At 40.1% G+C, this 15,822-nt stretch overlaps 6 protein-coding genes across 6 annotated transcripts; 5 read left to right on the top strand and 1 right to left on the bottom strand.

Annotated features, from left to right (window-relative positions):
• Positions 1-718: 718 nt before the first annotated feature.
• Positions 719-2,758, top strand: OCA5 (Oca5p; the record flags this gene model as incomplete). Its single annotated transcript, XM_033910750.1, has 1 exon — positions 719-2,758. One exon carries the CDS (start codon positions 719-721, stop codon positions 2,756-2,758), a length of 2,040 nt encoding a protein of 679 aa, XP_033766641.1.
• Positions 2,759-3,006: 248 nt separating this feature from the next.
• On the bottom strand, positions 3,007-8,613 carry ECM29 (Ecm29p; the record flags this gene model as incomplete). The annotated part of the gene is made up of 1 exon (XM_033910749.1): positions 3,007-8,613. The coding sequence occupies one exon, from the start codon at positions 8,611-8,613 to the stop codon at positions 3,007-3,009; it is 5,607 nt and encodes a 1,868-aa protein (XP_033766640.1).
• A 610-nt stretch (positions 8,614-9,223) lies between these two features.
• GOS1 (Gos1p) lies at positions 9,224-9,895 on the top strand (the record flags this gene model as incomplete). Its single annotated transcript, XM_033910748.1, has 1 exon — positions 9,224-9,895. One exon carries the CDS (start codon positions 9,224-9,226, stop codon positions 9,893-9,895), a length of 672 nt encoding a protein of 223 aa, XP_033766639.1.
• A 299-nt stretch (positions 9,896-10,194) lies between these two features.
• GUT1 (glycerol kinase) lies at positions 10,195-12,324 on the top strand (the record flags this gene model as incomplete). Its single annotated transcript, XM_033910747.1, has 1 exon — positions 10,195-12,324. One exon carries the CDS (start codon positions 10,195-10,197, stop codon positions 12,322-12,324), a length of 2,130 nt encoding a protein of 709 aa, XP_033766638.1.
• Positions 12,325-12,679: 355 nt separating this feature from the next.
• Positions 12,680-13,450, top strand: RPL8A (60S ribosomal protein eL8; the record flags this gene model as incomplete). Its single annotated transcript, XM_033910746.1, has 1 exon — positions 12,680-13,450. One exon carries the CDS (start codon positions 12,680-12,682, stop codon positions 13,448-13,450), a length of 771 nt encoding a protein of 256 aa, XP_033766637.1.
• Positions 13,451-14,629: 1,179 nt separating this feature from the next.
• SBP1 (Sbp1p) lies at positions 14,630-15,514 on the top strand (the record flags this gene model as incomplete). The annotated part of the gene is made up of 1 exon (XM_033910745.1): positions 14,630-15,514. One exon carries the CDS (start codon positions 14,630-14,632, stop codon positions 15,512-15,514), a length of 885 nt encoding a protein of 294 aa, XP_033766636.1.
• Positions 15,515-15,822: the final 308 nt, after the last annotated feature.

The following is a 15,822-nucleotide window of genomic DNA, read 5'->3' as shown; positions in this document are numbered from 1 at the left end:
TTAAAAAATATACAAAATATGCTTGCTGCCATGAATTTCCTACTGCACCCACCCCTGAAGCAAGGCGAATCACACTAGCACAGAACGTATATATATATAACAACCTTGCTTTTTGCAACAAAAGGACTTGCTTACCTTAATCCATGTCCGGATCCCAACGTGACCCAAAGTGGAAATACCGTAATAGTACCAGTATCCTACAGTAAACACTTGCTGCCTGAAGGGGAAACAAAAAAGGCGCAATATGCAGGTACCGTGCCTAATGATTCCCTTTTTCACCGTGCCCATTCCGTTCTGGGAACCACATTAAGGGTTCCCACGGCCTTGTCTGTGGTTCACCGCTAACGTCAGGTCCGTACAGAACGGTACCTCGAGCCTTATCGCTGCACGCCATGTACTGTGAATGTAATCCGTAACGTCGCAGTGGCAACTGTCCGATGATGTTGATGTTGATGTTATTTGTTGTTGCTGTCGTTGATAATAGATACTCTTACATTATACGGTACACCTCTCAATCATTTGAGACGGGCGAGGAAGAGACTCATTCGTGAAGAATGATGTATATTTTTCAATTTTTTTTTTTCAGCTACTTGGAAGTTATTCAGTAGGAGCTTCAAAAATTCCTGGTAGAAATTGGTAATAAGCTTAGACGTACCTGTAGATCAATATTCGAATTTTGTTAAAAGAATTTACACGATAAAAGGGCTCGCTACCAAATATGCATGACAAGAAGTCGCCCATGGCGAATTCTCACTACTTGAAAAATCTAAAACAGCAGTTTCGCAACAAAAATCTGATTGAAACGACTATCCATCTAGTAAAATGCAATGACCATGATTCACTGGCCTTTTTAGCGAGGACATACGGGGTTCCACCGCAGTTGCGACATATTGTGTGGCCGATCTTGTTGAAGTACCATCCAATGTGCATTTCACCAAATATTACGTCTAATACTATTTCTTGGGACCCGATAACCAATGATTTCATACTTAATGACCCTTTTCTGAAAAGTAAGACTCCCACTGAGAAGCAAGACAAGGCTGATGATGAAAACGTTCTCCCGTACGATATAGAATCCGTTATCCTGCATGACCTAAAAAAATACTTCCATTCCAGGTCCAATCCTGCTGGCTCATCGAGCAATGCTAACACCAACAATATCGCCACCCCCACACCCCTTTCGTCGTCTGACGCTTCTACTGTTTCTTCTATGGAGGTACTATCTCCCTCATTAGACTACGAATTCCAGATCATAGAGACCTTGAAAAATGCCATTGTGAATTTTTTGCTAAAATGGTCAAAAATCTTCAAATACGAAAGCGGTCTTGCCTGGATTGCTCTGGGCTTGGCTGAATGGTACCCCATATACCCCTATGAGACAATGTCTCCCTTCAACGAGTCTCATTCATTTTATGATGTGGAGGACTATATAGTTTTGAGTGGTAGAAAGCACGCTCTCATAAACACCAACAGCGGCAATAACGGAAATAGCAACAACTCTAGTGGCAACACGAATAGCAATAACACGAATATAACGTCAGGCATGCACAACCTGAGCATCAACACGAATACTAGCTTGCATAATTCTCCCTACATTTCTCACACGTTATCATATCTTTATAAAGAATATCCGTTACCCTTTGAACTGCGATCAAAATTACCTACAAAACCGATTTTTTCATTCAGTGCTCTTTTCGAAAGACTGGCTCTTGTCATTTTACACTGTCCTGACACCATATTAGCGCACAAACAATTGAAAAATGACTCGAACGCATCTTCCAGCTCGAAGGCGAACTCAAACATCAACACAAATTATTTCCCTATTATATCTGGTGGCGATCTTTCATTTCAGACCCAAGTTTTTTTCAAGGTATTCTCTTCAATTTTGCCTGAGCTATATCAACCTTTGACGGAAGAGTCTTCATTACAACCTTCATCATCAAGAAACTCCTGGATTTATTGGTGGCTGAAATGTTCTGGCGCTAAAGCTTTACAAAGACAGGATAGAGGGCGTGTATGGGATTTGCTGCTCGGTTGGAGGCCCAAACCAAACATGAACACAATAAATTTCTTTTTGAATTATAACGATAAGAAAATGGATCACCTCTATCACGATACACCACAGTGTGACAACGAGGAGTACTGGATGAAAGATTGGGTAGCTTTGTACAATAATGATCCGTTTTGGTTCCCCGATCTGGATAGCATGGCACTAGGTTCCAAAAAATTTCCCTACGATTATAGTGTCTTTAAAGAATTAATTATGAGAAATAAATACGGAGGCGCTCAAAGCAAAGCTCAAACAGACGATACAGCATTATCCTCTAGTAGTAATTCAAATGATAAGTCGGAATTAAAACTACCATTTTCCTCCATTGATCCCCATATGCAGCTGATCTTCATTTTTATCGCAATTTTGCAGTTCAACGAGTTTAAACTATTAGAGTTTGAAGAAGCGGAAATTTCTGAGTTTCTCAATAACGTTCCTCTATTAACAAAATTTGATGACTCCTCCTATAGGAAGTTATACGAGAATACAGAATCTAGCATAACCAGCCTGCCCTCCTCACCAACCACTTCTACGATGGCCTCATTACATTCCGGCTCCAATTCAAGTGCTCATATCTCTAATTATCACATGTTAATCGAAGTTGGAAATGATGCTAAGGCTTCTCATTGTTTTGATGATCTTTTAAACATGGCAGGGGATATTTGGAGGAAATGGCTATGGAGAGAGTTAGAGGAAAGTTCCCTTTGATAATTTGAAATTATAATCCCTTAGAATTATATACTTACTCCCACACAATTTTTAACACCTTGCATATGAACTTATATCTCCAAATTAATCAATATTCTTCAAGTACTTTTTAACTACTCAAAATATTTCAAGTTTTTCGTAAAAGTTAATGTTTAGTACTGGTATTATACATTATTTTATAAAAGATGTCTCTAGATAGGTTTTTATTTGAGGTTTTATTTATCATCGTAATGAAAAGTTTTTAGGATTTATAGACCAATATTTTTTAATTCCAACTCTATTCTACTAGTTGAATCGATGCTGTTCAACAACCTTAAGTTTTCTTCGATATTGTTCTGTAAACTTGGAATTTTCTGAATAACCAAACCGCCGAATTTTATCATTTGCAATTTGACATTTTCAACGGTTTCTTTGTTACAATTTATTGAAAAAATTTGATCCCACAGTTTACTCAGATTTCGGATAAAATCAGTGCTACTAACAGTATCAAATTTTCCAACTATTGAGATACCAATTTCACTAGCAGCTAGTTGTGTTCTCCATGTGTATATAATTCTGTCATTATGGAAAAGGTATGCAACTTCATCTATAATGAACTCCAATAACTTTAACGGATACTTCGATTTAGAATTGTTGCATATGTCAGCACTAACTTTTAACAAGTTGATCACATACTCTTCGTTCTCAATATTCTGTTTAGATGACTTTTGTGTAATTCCAGTGTTAGGCTTGATTCTTTTTATTGTGGATTCATTAGAAGTTTGCCTAGTGGGATCTTCACTATCATCAGATTCGCTGCTCAGCGATCGAATCATTTCTCTGGATTTTTCAATTAATAATGTGATTGTTTCTTCTTGTGGATTCACGTTGATATATCTGGCATAAAGTGGTAGGATCTTTTTGACGTATTTCATGCTTTTTCTCGAAACTTCAGCGTACATTACATGATTGATTGATTCCTGTAGATCATTATCGCCGGCCACAGTTTGAGAGAATTTTTCTGTCAATGAAACCAATGCAGCCACTATATGCTCTTTACCATCCCATGATCTACCACTTAGTGCCTCCTTAGATATATCAAATAGCTTAACGATTTGTAAATAAGGAATGTTATCATTAATACTGCCACATAACTGTATGACTGATTTGGCACATGTTTTTCTAATGGAGAAATCATTCGATTTAATATTTGTACAAAGTACGTTTAAAATTTCCGGCAGGTATAACTTAACCGTACCGGCGCCAGAACTGGAAGCCTCTGTCCAGATTTTATTGTATAGGGATTCCAAATCTTTATCTTCATCATTGCATGCTATGAATATCAAAGGCATGAATATACTCGCTACATTATCGAATTCTGACTTGGCATAATTCAAAATCGAGTCGATTGCTGTACCAACAATCCTCTTATTATTTTCTGTTGACATGGCCTCAAAGTATTTCATTATTAATTTTTCAGAGTATTTAATACACTTATCCAATGTAGAAACCTTGAACAAATATCCCATTGAAATTGCAAATGCTACACTAACAGACTCATTCCTATCTTCAAACATAGTCAGGCAGACTTTCAATAACTTCCCAGAATAGGGTTTCATTTCAATAGAGTACCGCTTCACTAAGAGAATCATGACAAGTGAGGAGGCGACCTTAGACGGCAAACCGACAGATTTCCTAGTGGCTTTAATAACTACGTTGATTACATCTTCCATCATAAAATCATCTGAATTGTTAATCAATTTTTCGATGGTCTGGAATAGAGGAGAATTGGTGACACCATTTTTCCTTTGTGTATCGATGACATTAGCATCGATATTATAATTTGAAGCATTTAATGCCAAATAGTTAATTACCTGAGGTTCAATGGAAGAAAACAATGTAATAAAGTCGTAAACTAAACTTGGAGTGAATGGTTTGATGGCCCCAGGGGAGTGTTTCACTAAGTCAATCAAAGTCGTGAGCGCAAAATTTCTAACCTCTTCTGCATCACTGTTTAAGCCATGTGGCCCCAATAAGAATGGCAAGATGTTGTCCAATATTTCCTTAGACTTAACAGGATTCACACCCTTTTCCACATCTATAGATTTTGCCAATATTTTGGCTAATACGGTGGTGAACTTCGTACCAACTTCACGGACACTATCCTTTATATCATCCATGGTTCTAAATGCCATTGTCCAAATTTTCAGCATTTGGTCTGAGAATTTCTCCTGCGGTTGAGATTGAATCAATTGTAATAAAGCCGAAGTACTTGCCTCTCTCACCCTCCATTCTTTATTAGCCATACCACTTAAAAGTTCATCAAGAATAGCATCGAAATAGAGGGAAATCGTCAAGGAGGAGTCCGAAATTAATGTATTCCAAATGTCTGTCATAGAGCGTGATACTGCTTGGAATGGATCAAATCTATACCTATACAATTTTGGAATCAGTTTTTTAGCAGTTTGTTGATCCTTCAGTAATAATTCTTCTAAAGAAGATTTAGACATGATGGCGCCAAGACCGAACGCAATACCTTTCCTAGACGACCATAGAGCCGAACTTTTGGCAAGAGACATAAATTTGTAAACAAGTGCGGGGTCGCCAACTTCTGATGCTAAATTTAAAATATCTTTGTAAGTGCTAATGGACCCGTCTCCTGTGTTTAAAACTCCTGGTTCGAATAATTCCGTCTCTTCTGAGACCGAACCTGAAATGCCAGTAGCACTTGTAGATGCAGCTCCTGCGGTTGACTCTGTAAAAGACTTAAGTAACCCTTTGACCATACTTTCCTTTAAGTCAGAACCACCAATTTCGTAAACCAAAGAAAGTCCTCTAGCGGCTGAATCCTGTATAAATTCATCTCTGTCTGCCAAAAATCTCATAAATCTCAAGTGAATGTCATTACACCTAGAATTTACTTCTTGTAAATGACCCAAGTACTGAATATATGATAACAACCAAATACAAGATGCCTTTCTTAGAGAGGGTTTTGTGGAATCACAACCTGAAAGAATCTCATCAAGTATGATCGTAATGTTTGTAGCGGGAAATTTTTGCTGCATAATCTCAACATTGAAATTTGGAACATCAATCTGTTTGGTCAAATACTTACTTGACCATTTACCAGCCACGACAGTTAAGGATTCGCCAACCGAAAACAGAAAATCGTTTTGCTTAGAAACGTTAGTTTCGAGTAACTTCTCTTGAAAAAGATTGGAATTCTCTAAATCTATTGAATATAATGATAAATATGACCACGTTTGAATGGCTGTCACATCATTAATCAGTTTGCCTTGTATAGTATCCATGATTTGTTTCAAGAACTTCTTCCTTTCTTGCGTACTTACTTGGAGAAGTAGACCTAATTTTGTCACTTGACAGACCAACCTTAATATCATATCCTTGTTAGTGGTGGAGTGCGAAAGATAGGTTGTCAAATTGTTTAGCAGGTTTAGGATACTATCAGATTGAATGTTACCTGTCTGATCTTTCAAATACAATCTCGGAACAACATAAGATGCAACATATGTTTCTGCCATTTTTTGTGATTGAACTATGTTTGTGATTTGCTTAACGTGAGCCGAGTCTGCGATTGCAGTAGAAACGATACCAATGATGGTCGCACAGACTTCCAGATCATTATCACTTAACGATTGAAATTTCATGATCAATAGATTGTATAAATCTGGAACAAGAACCTCCAGTCTCCGTAATACATTAGTGCTTACAAAATTCAATAACGTTAATAAGACAGAACCAAAAATCGGATCTTGATATGGAAAGATTGCTACTTGTTCACCCTTACCGTTCGTAGCAGTGAACTCGTTTGACAGAAGAGTTAAATAGCGAATAAAAATATCATCGTTCATTCCCTGAACCATTTCGTTAACTTGGGACACAACCGTATCGTCGAGTTCCAAAGCTTTGTCTATTCTAATCGACCAGTCTTCATCTTGGATAACCATTGTTTTTTTACGGTATATTGCATTGGAAATGAGGCATTGCTTACTGAACCTGACAGCATTGTCTAGTGATTTCCGTGTAATTGCTGGAGATTCGGAATCTAGCTGGTCAATAAAAATCTGTAGAAATTCGCTGAATGGGGGAAATTCAGTCTCTGACAATTGAGAACCTAGTAGATCCGACGTTTTCACAGTAGCTGATGTATTGATAGAAGCATTATTGACCCTGAACCAAAACGGCTGTAGTCCCTTAAAGGATTCTTCAATAATGTCAAATCTATTTGTTCTTGCGGTACCCCAAATATTGAATAATCTTGCCTCAGGATCATGGAAGGGAAAACCGGCGTTAGCGAATTTTATAGAAACAAATTTAAGCGCCATTATAGAATTAATGGTATCATTATTATCCTCTCGCTGTTGCTCGTCAATTAACAGATTTTTCCTGAGCAAAGCTTTCAATTTTAATTTGGATTGAGAAGGCAAATTTGACAAATGACCCACTAAAGAAAGCAGAGACTCCTGAATACTGGAGCGAAATTGCGGTAGGTCGTTTTCTAAGGATTCGAATAGGAATTCAATATAGGATAAGTCACTTACGAGGTCAAAATCTCTTTTCAAGATATCACCCAATGTTTCATATTGCAATTGTCTCTGCAAAATTGCAGTATTGAAAGCCGGGGTCTGAGGCCCCAATTGTAACTTAGGCCAGCCTTCCGCATGAAGATTATTCCTAATTAAGGAAACAATACTAGTGGAAAAGTCTGTCGATGAAGGTGCTGACAAAGCAGGATTTAAATTTTGGTAGTTCAATTTTGCTACGTGACGAATAAACGAAAGGGTCAAAGATCTGAGTTTATACTCAGATGAGTGCAATCCAATAGAGCAGATCAAAGAAATACATTCTGCTTTGGTGGTAGCGAATTGACTTCTGTTTAATATGGAAAGAATCTTTTCTTGCAAGACGGGCTTGACGGGTGGTCTTCCATTTACTGTATTGCCGATGTACAGCGACTGTAGAAAAGTAATGAACTCCTCGTTTTCGTATGGCATGGAAAACCGCTTCATGAATTGTGCCGCATCATCAGATAAAGTTGTAGAATCCGTAGAGGCAACGGACAAAAATTTCATCAGTTCAATCATCCTGGGTGATTGATCAACAGTTTGGGCAACCCCCATACCACGACAAACAAATTGGAAGATAGCCTTTTTGGACTTGTGCAGCTGGTCCTTGTTGAAAGTAACACCCGCATCATGAGTAAAGAACGCTACATCTGCCAGGGATAGGCCCGGACATGTGTAACCTCTTGACAGAGGTTGTTGTGAAGTCTGAACCTGCTTCGAGGGCATTAGCAGGAAGAATCTGGTAAATTGGCGCATCAAATACGAAAAACTGTCGTCGTCCAGTTGCAAAAACTGAACAAATTCTTCTTGCTCATGTGAGGAGTCCTGAGGAGCAACCCACTCCAAAATAAGCTTCACAAGGATGTGGAACATTCTGGCGGCTACTGTGCCTGTGAGACCAGAGATGTTCGAAACGACTAACGGTAGCAACTGCTGCCTTTCTTGCAAGGAAAGTCTATCTATGCCTTTGGATGCCAGTAGCAGGCTGTAAAGACGGACATTGGTCGAGTCTTGATGAGCGGCTAAATTGGGCTGTTTTGCCTGGACAATAAGCGCCCTTACGGGAAGCTGAACCTGGGGCAGCGTGTTTATCCTAGAAATAAGATTTTTTAGCGCAGAAAATACTGCCGTTCTAACAGAGGCATGTGGAGAAGCTAGCTTTAGTAGCAATGGAGGCAAAAATGTCTGCAGATTAGTTTCGAACTTTTGAGGGGAATCTGCAATAGCCAGGCGCAATTCCACCTTCTCCACGAGCTGTTTCTCCTTCGTTTCGTCAGAAGAAAGGGACATAATGTTGTGCGTGGTGAAATCGGGAGGTTTTCTATGCTTATTGTGTTTGCCAGTCCTAAAGAAAGACCAAGAGATCAGAATTCGAGTGCTGACTAACTTCTTTATATTAGAAACTACCTTTTTGCCACCAGAAAAAGGCGTATGAGCATGCCGGGTAACAATAAATATCAAAACTTTGGCGGCTAAATTTACCAAAACCTGATATATGCAGATATCAAATTAATATGATAACTTTTCAAAGATGCTTATAGAAATTCCCGTGAGGCTGGTAGTTGCAGGCCAGGCAAAAACAGCGCGAACAGGAGCAGTATTTTGACAATATGTTCGTACTCTTCACAAGAAGGCGTTTGGCTACTCTGGATGCACATTTTACGGCAACCCAAGAAAAATTAACTGCATTTACACACCCAATGTAAGATGCCTACTGCTGTTCTATTAGTCGTCTTTGGTCAATAGTGTGATTGCCAAATTTTCTAGGCGTTGTTGAAAATAAAAAGAAAACGAAAAACAAAAAAAAAAGAGATAAAAGGGCAAGGAAAAAATAAACTAGAATAAGGACGTGTACGGCTCACAACTGAAAAGCCCGGTTTCAAGCAAGCAAACGCACCACATGAGCTCACAACCGTCTTTCGTCACCATAAGGGGCAAGGCCATTTCTCTAGAGACCCAAACGGAGTCCCTCCTCTCTAAGTACTCCACTTTCGCGCAGACAACTAGCTCAGAACAAACCGGTCAAGAGAAGAAGATAGACAAGCAATTGGAAGGAATCTTAGGCCAGAGACAGGATGTAATCGATTCGTTAACACAAATCTGCGATTCAAACCCGGCCATCTCCGCCTCAAAGCTTTCGCAGCTGCAGCGCCACAAGGAGATCTTACAAGACCACTGGAAGAGCTTCCGCAATATCAGGTCCTCCATCCAGCAAGAACGCAACAGGCTCAACCTGCTATTCAGCGTGAAGAACGACATTGCCAATTCCACAACGGACGCGCCAGCTCCCATCGGGGACGCTGACGAGTACATTCAGAACGAAACAAGGCGAATTGATCAGTCCAACAATGTTGTCGACCGCCTCATCTCCCAAGCCTGGGAGACTCGCTCACAGTTTCACACGCAGAGCAACGTTTTGAACACAGCAAACAACAGGGTGTTGCAAACTCTGCAGAGAATACCAGGCGTCAATCAACTTATTATGAAGATCAACACGAGGAGGAAGAAAAACGCGTTTGTATTGGCCACGATAACAACCCTTTGTATACTGTTTTTGTTTTTCACATGGTAAATACCAACTTTAGTAAACAACGTATGTAAAACATAATGAGAAATTACTCACACACGCCTTTCTGTAATTCTTCTCTTCTAATTGGAGTAAAACCATCGATTAAAGGGTGTGGAGTAGCGTAGTGAGGGGCTGACTGCATTGACAAAAATTGAAAAAAAAAGGAAAGGAAAGGAAAAAATACAGCCAAGAGTTTTAGTACGGACAAAGTGTATTAGAATGTGGGGGGGATGCCCTGTTCTCGAACCATATAAAATATAGCAAGCAATTTGAGTTATGACCGGAACTATACAAACAGTTCTATGTTTCCCTCCTTCTTCCGTCTTGTAGCATCCTCCAAACGTTACATATTCCGATCAAGCCGGCGCCTTTGCAGTGATTTAACGCAAGAACAAAGCCGTATGTCTAAAATTATGGAAGATTTACACAGTAATTACGTCCCACTTATCGCCAGTATTGATGTAGGGACCACCTCATCCAGGTGCATTCTATTCAACAGATGGGGCCAAGATGTTTCGAAACACCAGATCGAATATTCAACTTCAGCTTCAAAGGGCAAAATTGGAGTATCTGGCCTAAGAAGACCCTCTACAGCTCCTGCTCGCGAAACTCCAAAGGCCAGCGACACCAAAACTAACGGCAAGCCCATCTTTTCTGCAGAAGGCTATGCCATCCAAGAAACAAAGTTCCTAAAAATTGAGGAGTTGGACTTGGACTTTCACAACGAGCCCACGTTGAAGTTTCCAAAGCCGGGCTGGGTTGAGTGCCATCCGCAAAAATTACTGGTAAACGTTATTCAGTGCCTTGCCTCGAGTTTACTGTCGCTGGAAACCATAAACAGCGAACGAGTAGCTAATAAACTCCCCCCTTACAAAGTAACGTGCATGGGCATAGCAAATATGAGAGAAACCACAATTCTGTGGTCTCGCCGCTCCGGCAAACCAATTGTTAACTACGGTATTGTCTGGAACGACACCAGGACGATCAAAATTGTCAGAGACAAATGGCAAAACACCAGCGTTGATAGACAACTTCAACTGAGACAAAAGACTGGGTTGCCATTGCTCTCCACGTATTTCTCCTGCTCCAAACTTCGCTGGTTCCTGGACAATGAGCCTCTGTGTACCAAGGCGTACGAGGAGAACGATCTGATGTTTGGTACGGTGGACACATGGCTGATTTACCAATTGACGAAACAAAAGGCGTTCGTTTCTGATGTAACCAACGCTTCCAGAACAGGCTTCATGAACCTTTCGACTTTGAAATATGACAGCGAGTTGCTGGAGTTTTGGGGTATCGATGGTAACCTAATTCACATGCCCGAAATTGTGTCCTCATCTCAATACTACGGTGACTTTGGTATTCCTGATTGGATAATGGACAAGCTGCACGATTTGCCAAAAACGGCACTACGAGATCTAGTCAAGAGCAACCTACCCATACAAGGCTGTCTGGGCGACCAAAGCGCATCCATGGTGGGCCAGCTCGCCTACAAACCTGGTGCTGCAAAATGTACCTATGGCACTGGTTGCTTTTTACTGTACAATACGGGGACCAAAAAATTGATCTCCCAACATGGCGCCTTGACGACTCTAGCATTTTGGTTCCCGTACTTACAGGAGTATGGTGGCCAAAAACCAGAATTGAGCAAGCCTCATTTTGCCTTAGAGGGTTCTGTCGCTGTAGCTGGTGCTGTGGTCCAATGGCTACGTGATAATTTACGACTAATCGATAAGTCAGAGGACGTTGGACCCATTGCATCTACGGTGCCCGATTCTGGTGGTGTAGTTTTCGTCCCTGCATTTAGTGGCCTATTCGCTCCATACTGGGACCCTGATGCTAGAGCAACCATAATGGGCATGTCTCAATTCACTACTGCCTCTCACATCGCCAGAGCTGCCGTGGAGGGTGTTTGCTTTCAAGCCAGGGCCATCTTGAAAGCAATGAGTTCTGACGCGTTTGGTGAAGGTTCCAAAGACAGAGACTTTTTAGAGGAAATTTCCGACGTCACATATGAAAAGTCGCCGCTGTCGGTTCTGGCAGTAGATGGTGGGATGTCAAGGTCCAATGAAGTCATGCAAATTCAAGCAGACATATTAGGACCCTGTGTCAAAGTTAGAAGATCTCCCACAGCAGAATGTACCGCTTTGGGAGCAGCCATTGCGGCCAACATGGCCTTCAAAGACTCGAAAGTGCGTCCATTATGGAAGGACCTGCACGATGTCAAGAAATGGGTCTTCTACAACGGAATAGAGAAAAACGAACAAATATCATCAGAAGCTCATCCAAACCTTAAGATATTTAGAAGCCAATCCGATGACTCTGAAAGAAGAAAGCATTGGAAGTATTGGGAAGTCGCCGTGGAAAGATCCAAAGGTTGGCTGAAGGACATAGAAGGCGAGCACGAACAGGTTCTAGAAAACTTGCAGTAATAACATTAACCTTTATCACTCTTCTATTAATAATAATGTAATTTCAATAATTTCATATTCTTATCAGCCATGTGTTATATATACTGTTTAAATGACTGCAGTACTGAAAAGGTAAGGGTGAAACCCAAACATGTTCCGACCATTCGATATTCTTTCATCCTTCATCTTTTTTTCATTGCTTGAAAAAAAAAAAAAAACGGACGCAAACGAATAGGAAGCAAAAAACGGACGCAAAACATGATCGCTGAATTGTTTATAAAGGTGAAGTAGTGTGGATCCGTTGAATATTGTTTTTCTGATTGACATTGTACGTTGTTTATTTTTGACTACACTATCCCCAGACAACTAAAGAATAATGGCCCCAGGAAAGAAAGTCGCTCCAGCTCCATTTGGTGCTAAGTCCACCAAGTCTAACAAGGCTAAGAACCCATTGACTCACTCTACTCCAAAGAACTTTGGTATTGGTCAAGCTGTCCAGCCAAAGAGAAACTTGTCCAGATACGTCAAATGGCCAGAATACGTCAGATTGCAAAGACAAAAGAAGATCTTGTCCATCAGATTGAAGGTTCCTCCAACTATTGCTCAATTCCAATACACTTTGGACAGAAACACCGCTGCAGAAACCTTCAAGTTGTTCAACAAGTACAGACCAGAAACTGCTGCTGAAAAGAAGGAAAGATTAACCAAAGAAGCTGCCGCCGTTGCTGAAGGTAAGTCCAAACAAGACGCTTCTCCAAAGCCATACGCTGTCAAATACGGTTTGAACCACGTTGTTGCCTTGATTGAAAACAAGAAGGCTAAGTTAGTTTTGATTGCTAACGACGTTGACCCAATTGAATTGGTTGTTTTCTTACCTGCTCTGTGTAAGAAGATGGGTGTCCCATACGCTATCGTCAAGGGCAAGGCTAGATTGGGTACCTTAGTCAACCAAAAGACCTCCGCTGTTGCCGCTTTGACTGAAGTCAGAGCCGAAGACGAAGCCGCTTTGGCTAAGTTGGTTTCCACCATTGACGCTAACTTCGCTGACAAATACGATGAAGTCAAGAAGCACTGGGGTGGTGGTATCCTTGGTAACAAGGCTCAAGCCAAAATGGACAAGAAAGCTAAAACCTCTGAATCCGCTTAGATCGAAACAAAATTTGAGTTTGCATAAAAATTTTATTTTTTAATAATAATATTATTAATTTTCAAACGTTTTAATATAATAATGACCTTAAATAACCTTTTAAGGTGGTTACTTTGTTGAAGCTTTGATACTTGGACCATGGGAAGTACCTCATTATAGGAAAATCATATCGACTTGTTTTGAACATCACAAATTTTTTGCATGCCTTAGTAGTTTTGGATTACCTGAACTATGTTGATCGCATCCAAGATTTTTTGTATCTAGGTCAAAAAGGTCATTAACTAACATCCAAAAGCGATATGATTGTGCCATTGAAGTGAGCGAAAACCATGGTTTTGAGACAAAGTTACAGAAGTAATCACCGTTGTAAATAAATGTTGCCATTGTTGATTGATGCTGGGGGCGAATTTAAATCCACGTTCCCCTTTGTATTACCTGTGACTGACAATCTTGAAGTCAGTACGCAGTTAGTCTTCGGATGTTGGAATTTTCAACGATGTTTGAACCTCGCACCATCATTGGCCGAGTCAAGAATAAATGTAATGTTACTAGGAATGTCGTCAGCAGACGTCCATTACAATTATGAAGACCGAGGGCCACACGCTAAGAGTCAACGTACTACTTCAACAGGTGGCTGCATTGCATTTTGTATAGCAAACCTTATTAAACTAAGGCTAAGGCAACGCAGGCACTATATAAAGATCTCAAGTACATAGTTTTTGCAATCAAATTATTGGTAAATCGCAAATTTACCAATTATATCATCGAACGGAGAATATTAGTACATCCAGTTTTGCCCCAAGAAGCCCCCTTTGTTCTAACCTGTACAAGGACCTATAGTCCAGCCAATTATTGTAATTTTAACTAATAGAATAGTATTTTTAGAGTCACTGCTGTCGCTGAATATTTCAAAATTTGTATGAATTTACTCTTTATTATCTTAAAATTCCCGTCCCAGGTGACGCGTCGCCAAAGGGAAGGGGCAAAACTAGTCGAAAACCAGAATAAAAATTTTCTAATTTAGCCACCCTGAGTGTTATAGGTTGTGGTCTAAAGGATACGCAATTGGACTCAAAATAATCATTCTGCAAATCTAAAGGAAGTTACTGAGTTATCACTACATAGAGAGAAGAAGTTTCCCCCAAAAGAAAGAAGAAAATCCCTCAAACGAAGAAAAATATGTCTACTGAAATTGAAGAAGCTACTAATGCCGTAAACAACTTGAGCATCAACGACTCCGAACAACAACCTAGGGCCCCTACTCATAAGACAGTAATTGACCCTGAGGATACAATCTTTATTGGCAACGTTGCTCACGAATGTGCCGAAGACGACTTGAAGCAACTGTTTGTGGAGGAATTCGGGGATGAAGTCAGCGTAGAGATCCCAGTTAAGGAACACACCGACGGTCATATTCCAGCTAGTAAACACGCTCTGGTTAAGTTCCCAAGCAAAATTGACTTCGATGATATCAAGGAGAAGTACGACACGAAAGTGGTTAAGGACAGAGAAATTCATATTAAGAGAGCAAGAACTCCCGGCCAGATGCAGAGAGGAGGCTTCAGAGGCAGAGGCGGTTTCAGAGGCAGAGGCGGATTCAGAGGCGGCTTCAGAGGCGGATTCAGAGGAGGTTTCAGAGGCAGAGGGAACTTCAGGGGTAGAGGTGGTGCCAGAGGTGGTTTTAATGGGCAAAAAAGGGAAAAAATTCCATTAGACCAAATGGAAAGATCAAAAGATACCTTATATATCAACAACGTCCCATTCAAAGCTACCAAAGAGGAAGTCGCTGAATTTTTCGGTACTAACGCCGACTCCATCTCTTTACCAATGAGAAAAATGAGAGATCAACACACTGGCAGAATCTTCACATCCGATTCTGCTAATAGAGGTATGGCATTCGTCACTTTCGATGGTGAAAACGTCGATATTGAAGCTAAAGCTGAAGAATTTAAAGGCAAGGTTTTCGGCGACAGGGAGTTAACTGTAGACGTTGCTGTTATTAGACCAGAGAATGATGAAGAAGAGGTTGAGCAAGAAACTGGTTCTGAAGAAAAGGAAGAATGATTATTTCTTATCCCCCATCCCAATTTTTAACTTGAGTTTTTGCTAGAGTTTTGTATTTTTTGTTCACCTTTCCCTGCAAAAGAAATATGTATATTTATATATGCGTGTATACCTATATATGATATGTAAAAATAAAACACCGCTGTTTTATTTATAACACTTTCCTGTATAACTTTTTGTCAATGACACCATTTTAACTTCTATGACAAGATTTGCTTTTAATACTGCGAAGAATTGCGTAATAATGTTCCGAAAGGGGTGCAGTTTTTAGAACCAATAAATAAGTGCCTTGTGAATTGCTATTTTTG

The sequence above is a fragment of the Saccharomyces paradoxus genome, chromosome VIII (assembly GCF_002079055.1).
Source record: "Saccharomyces paradoxus chromosome VIII, complete sequence".
Taxonomy (NCBI): domain Eukaryota; kingdom Fungi; phylum Ascomycota; class Saccharomycetes; order Saccharomycetales; family Saccharomycetaceae; genus Saccharomyces; species Saccharomyces paradoxus.
The sequence above is the reverse complement of the archived record's forward strand: the minus strand, read 5'-3'. Positions and strand labels throughout refer to the sequence as shown.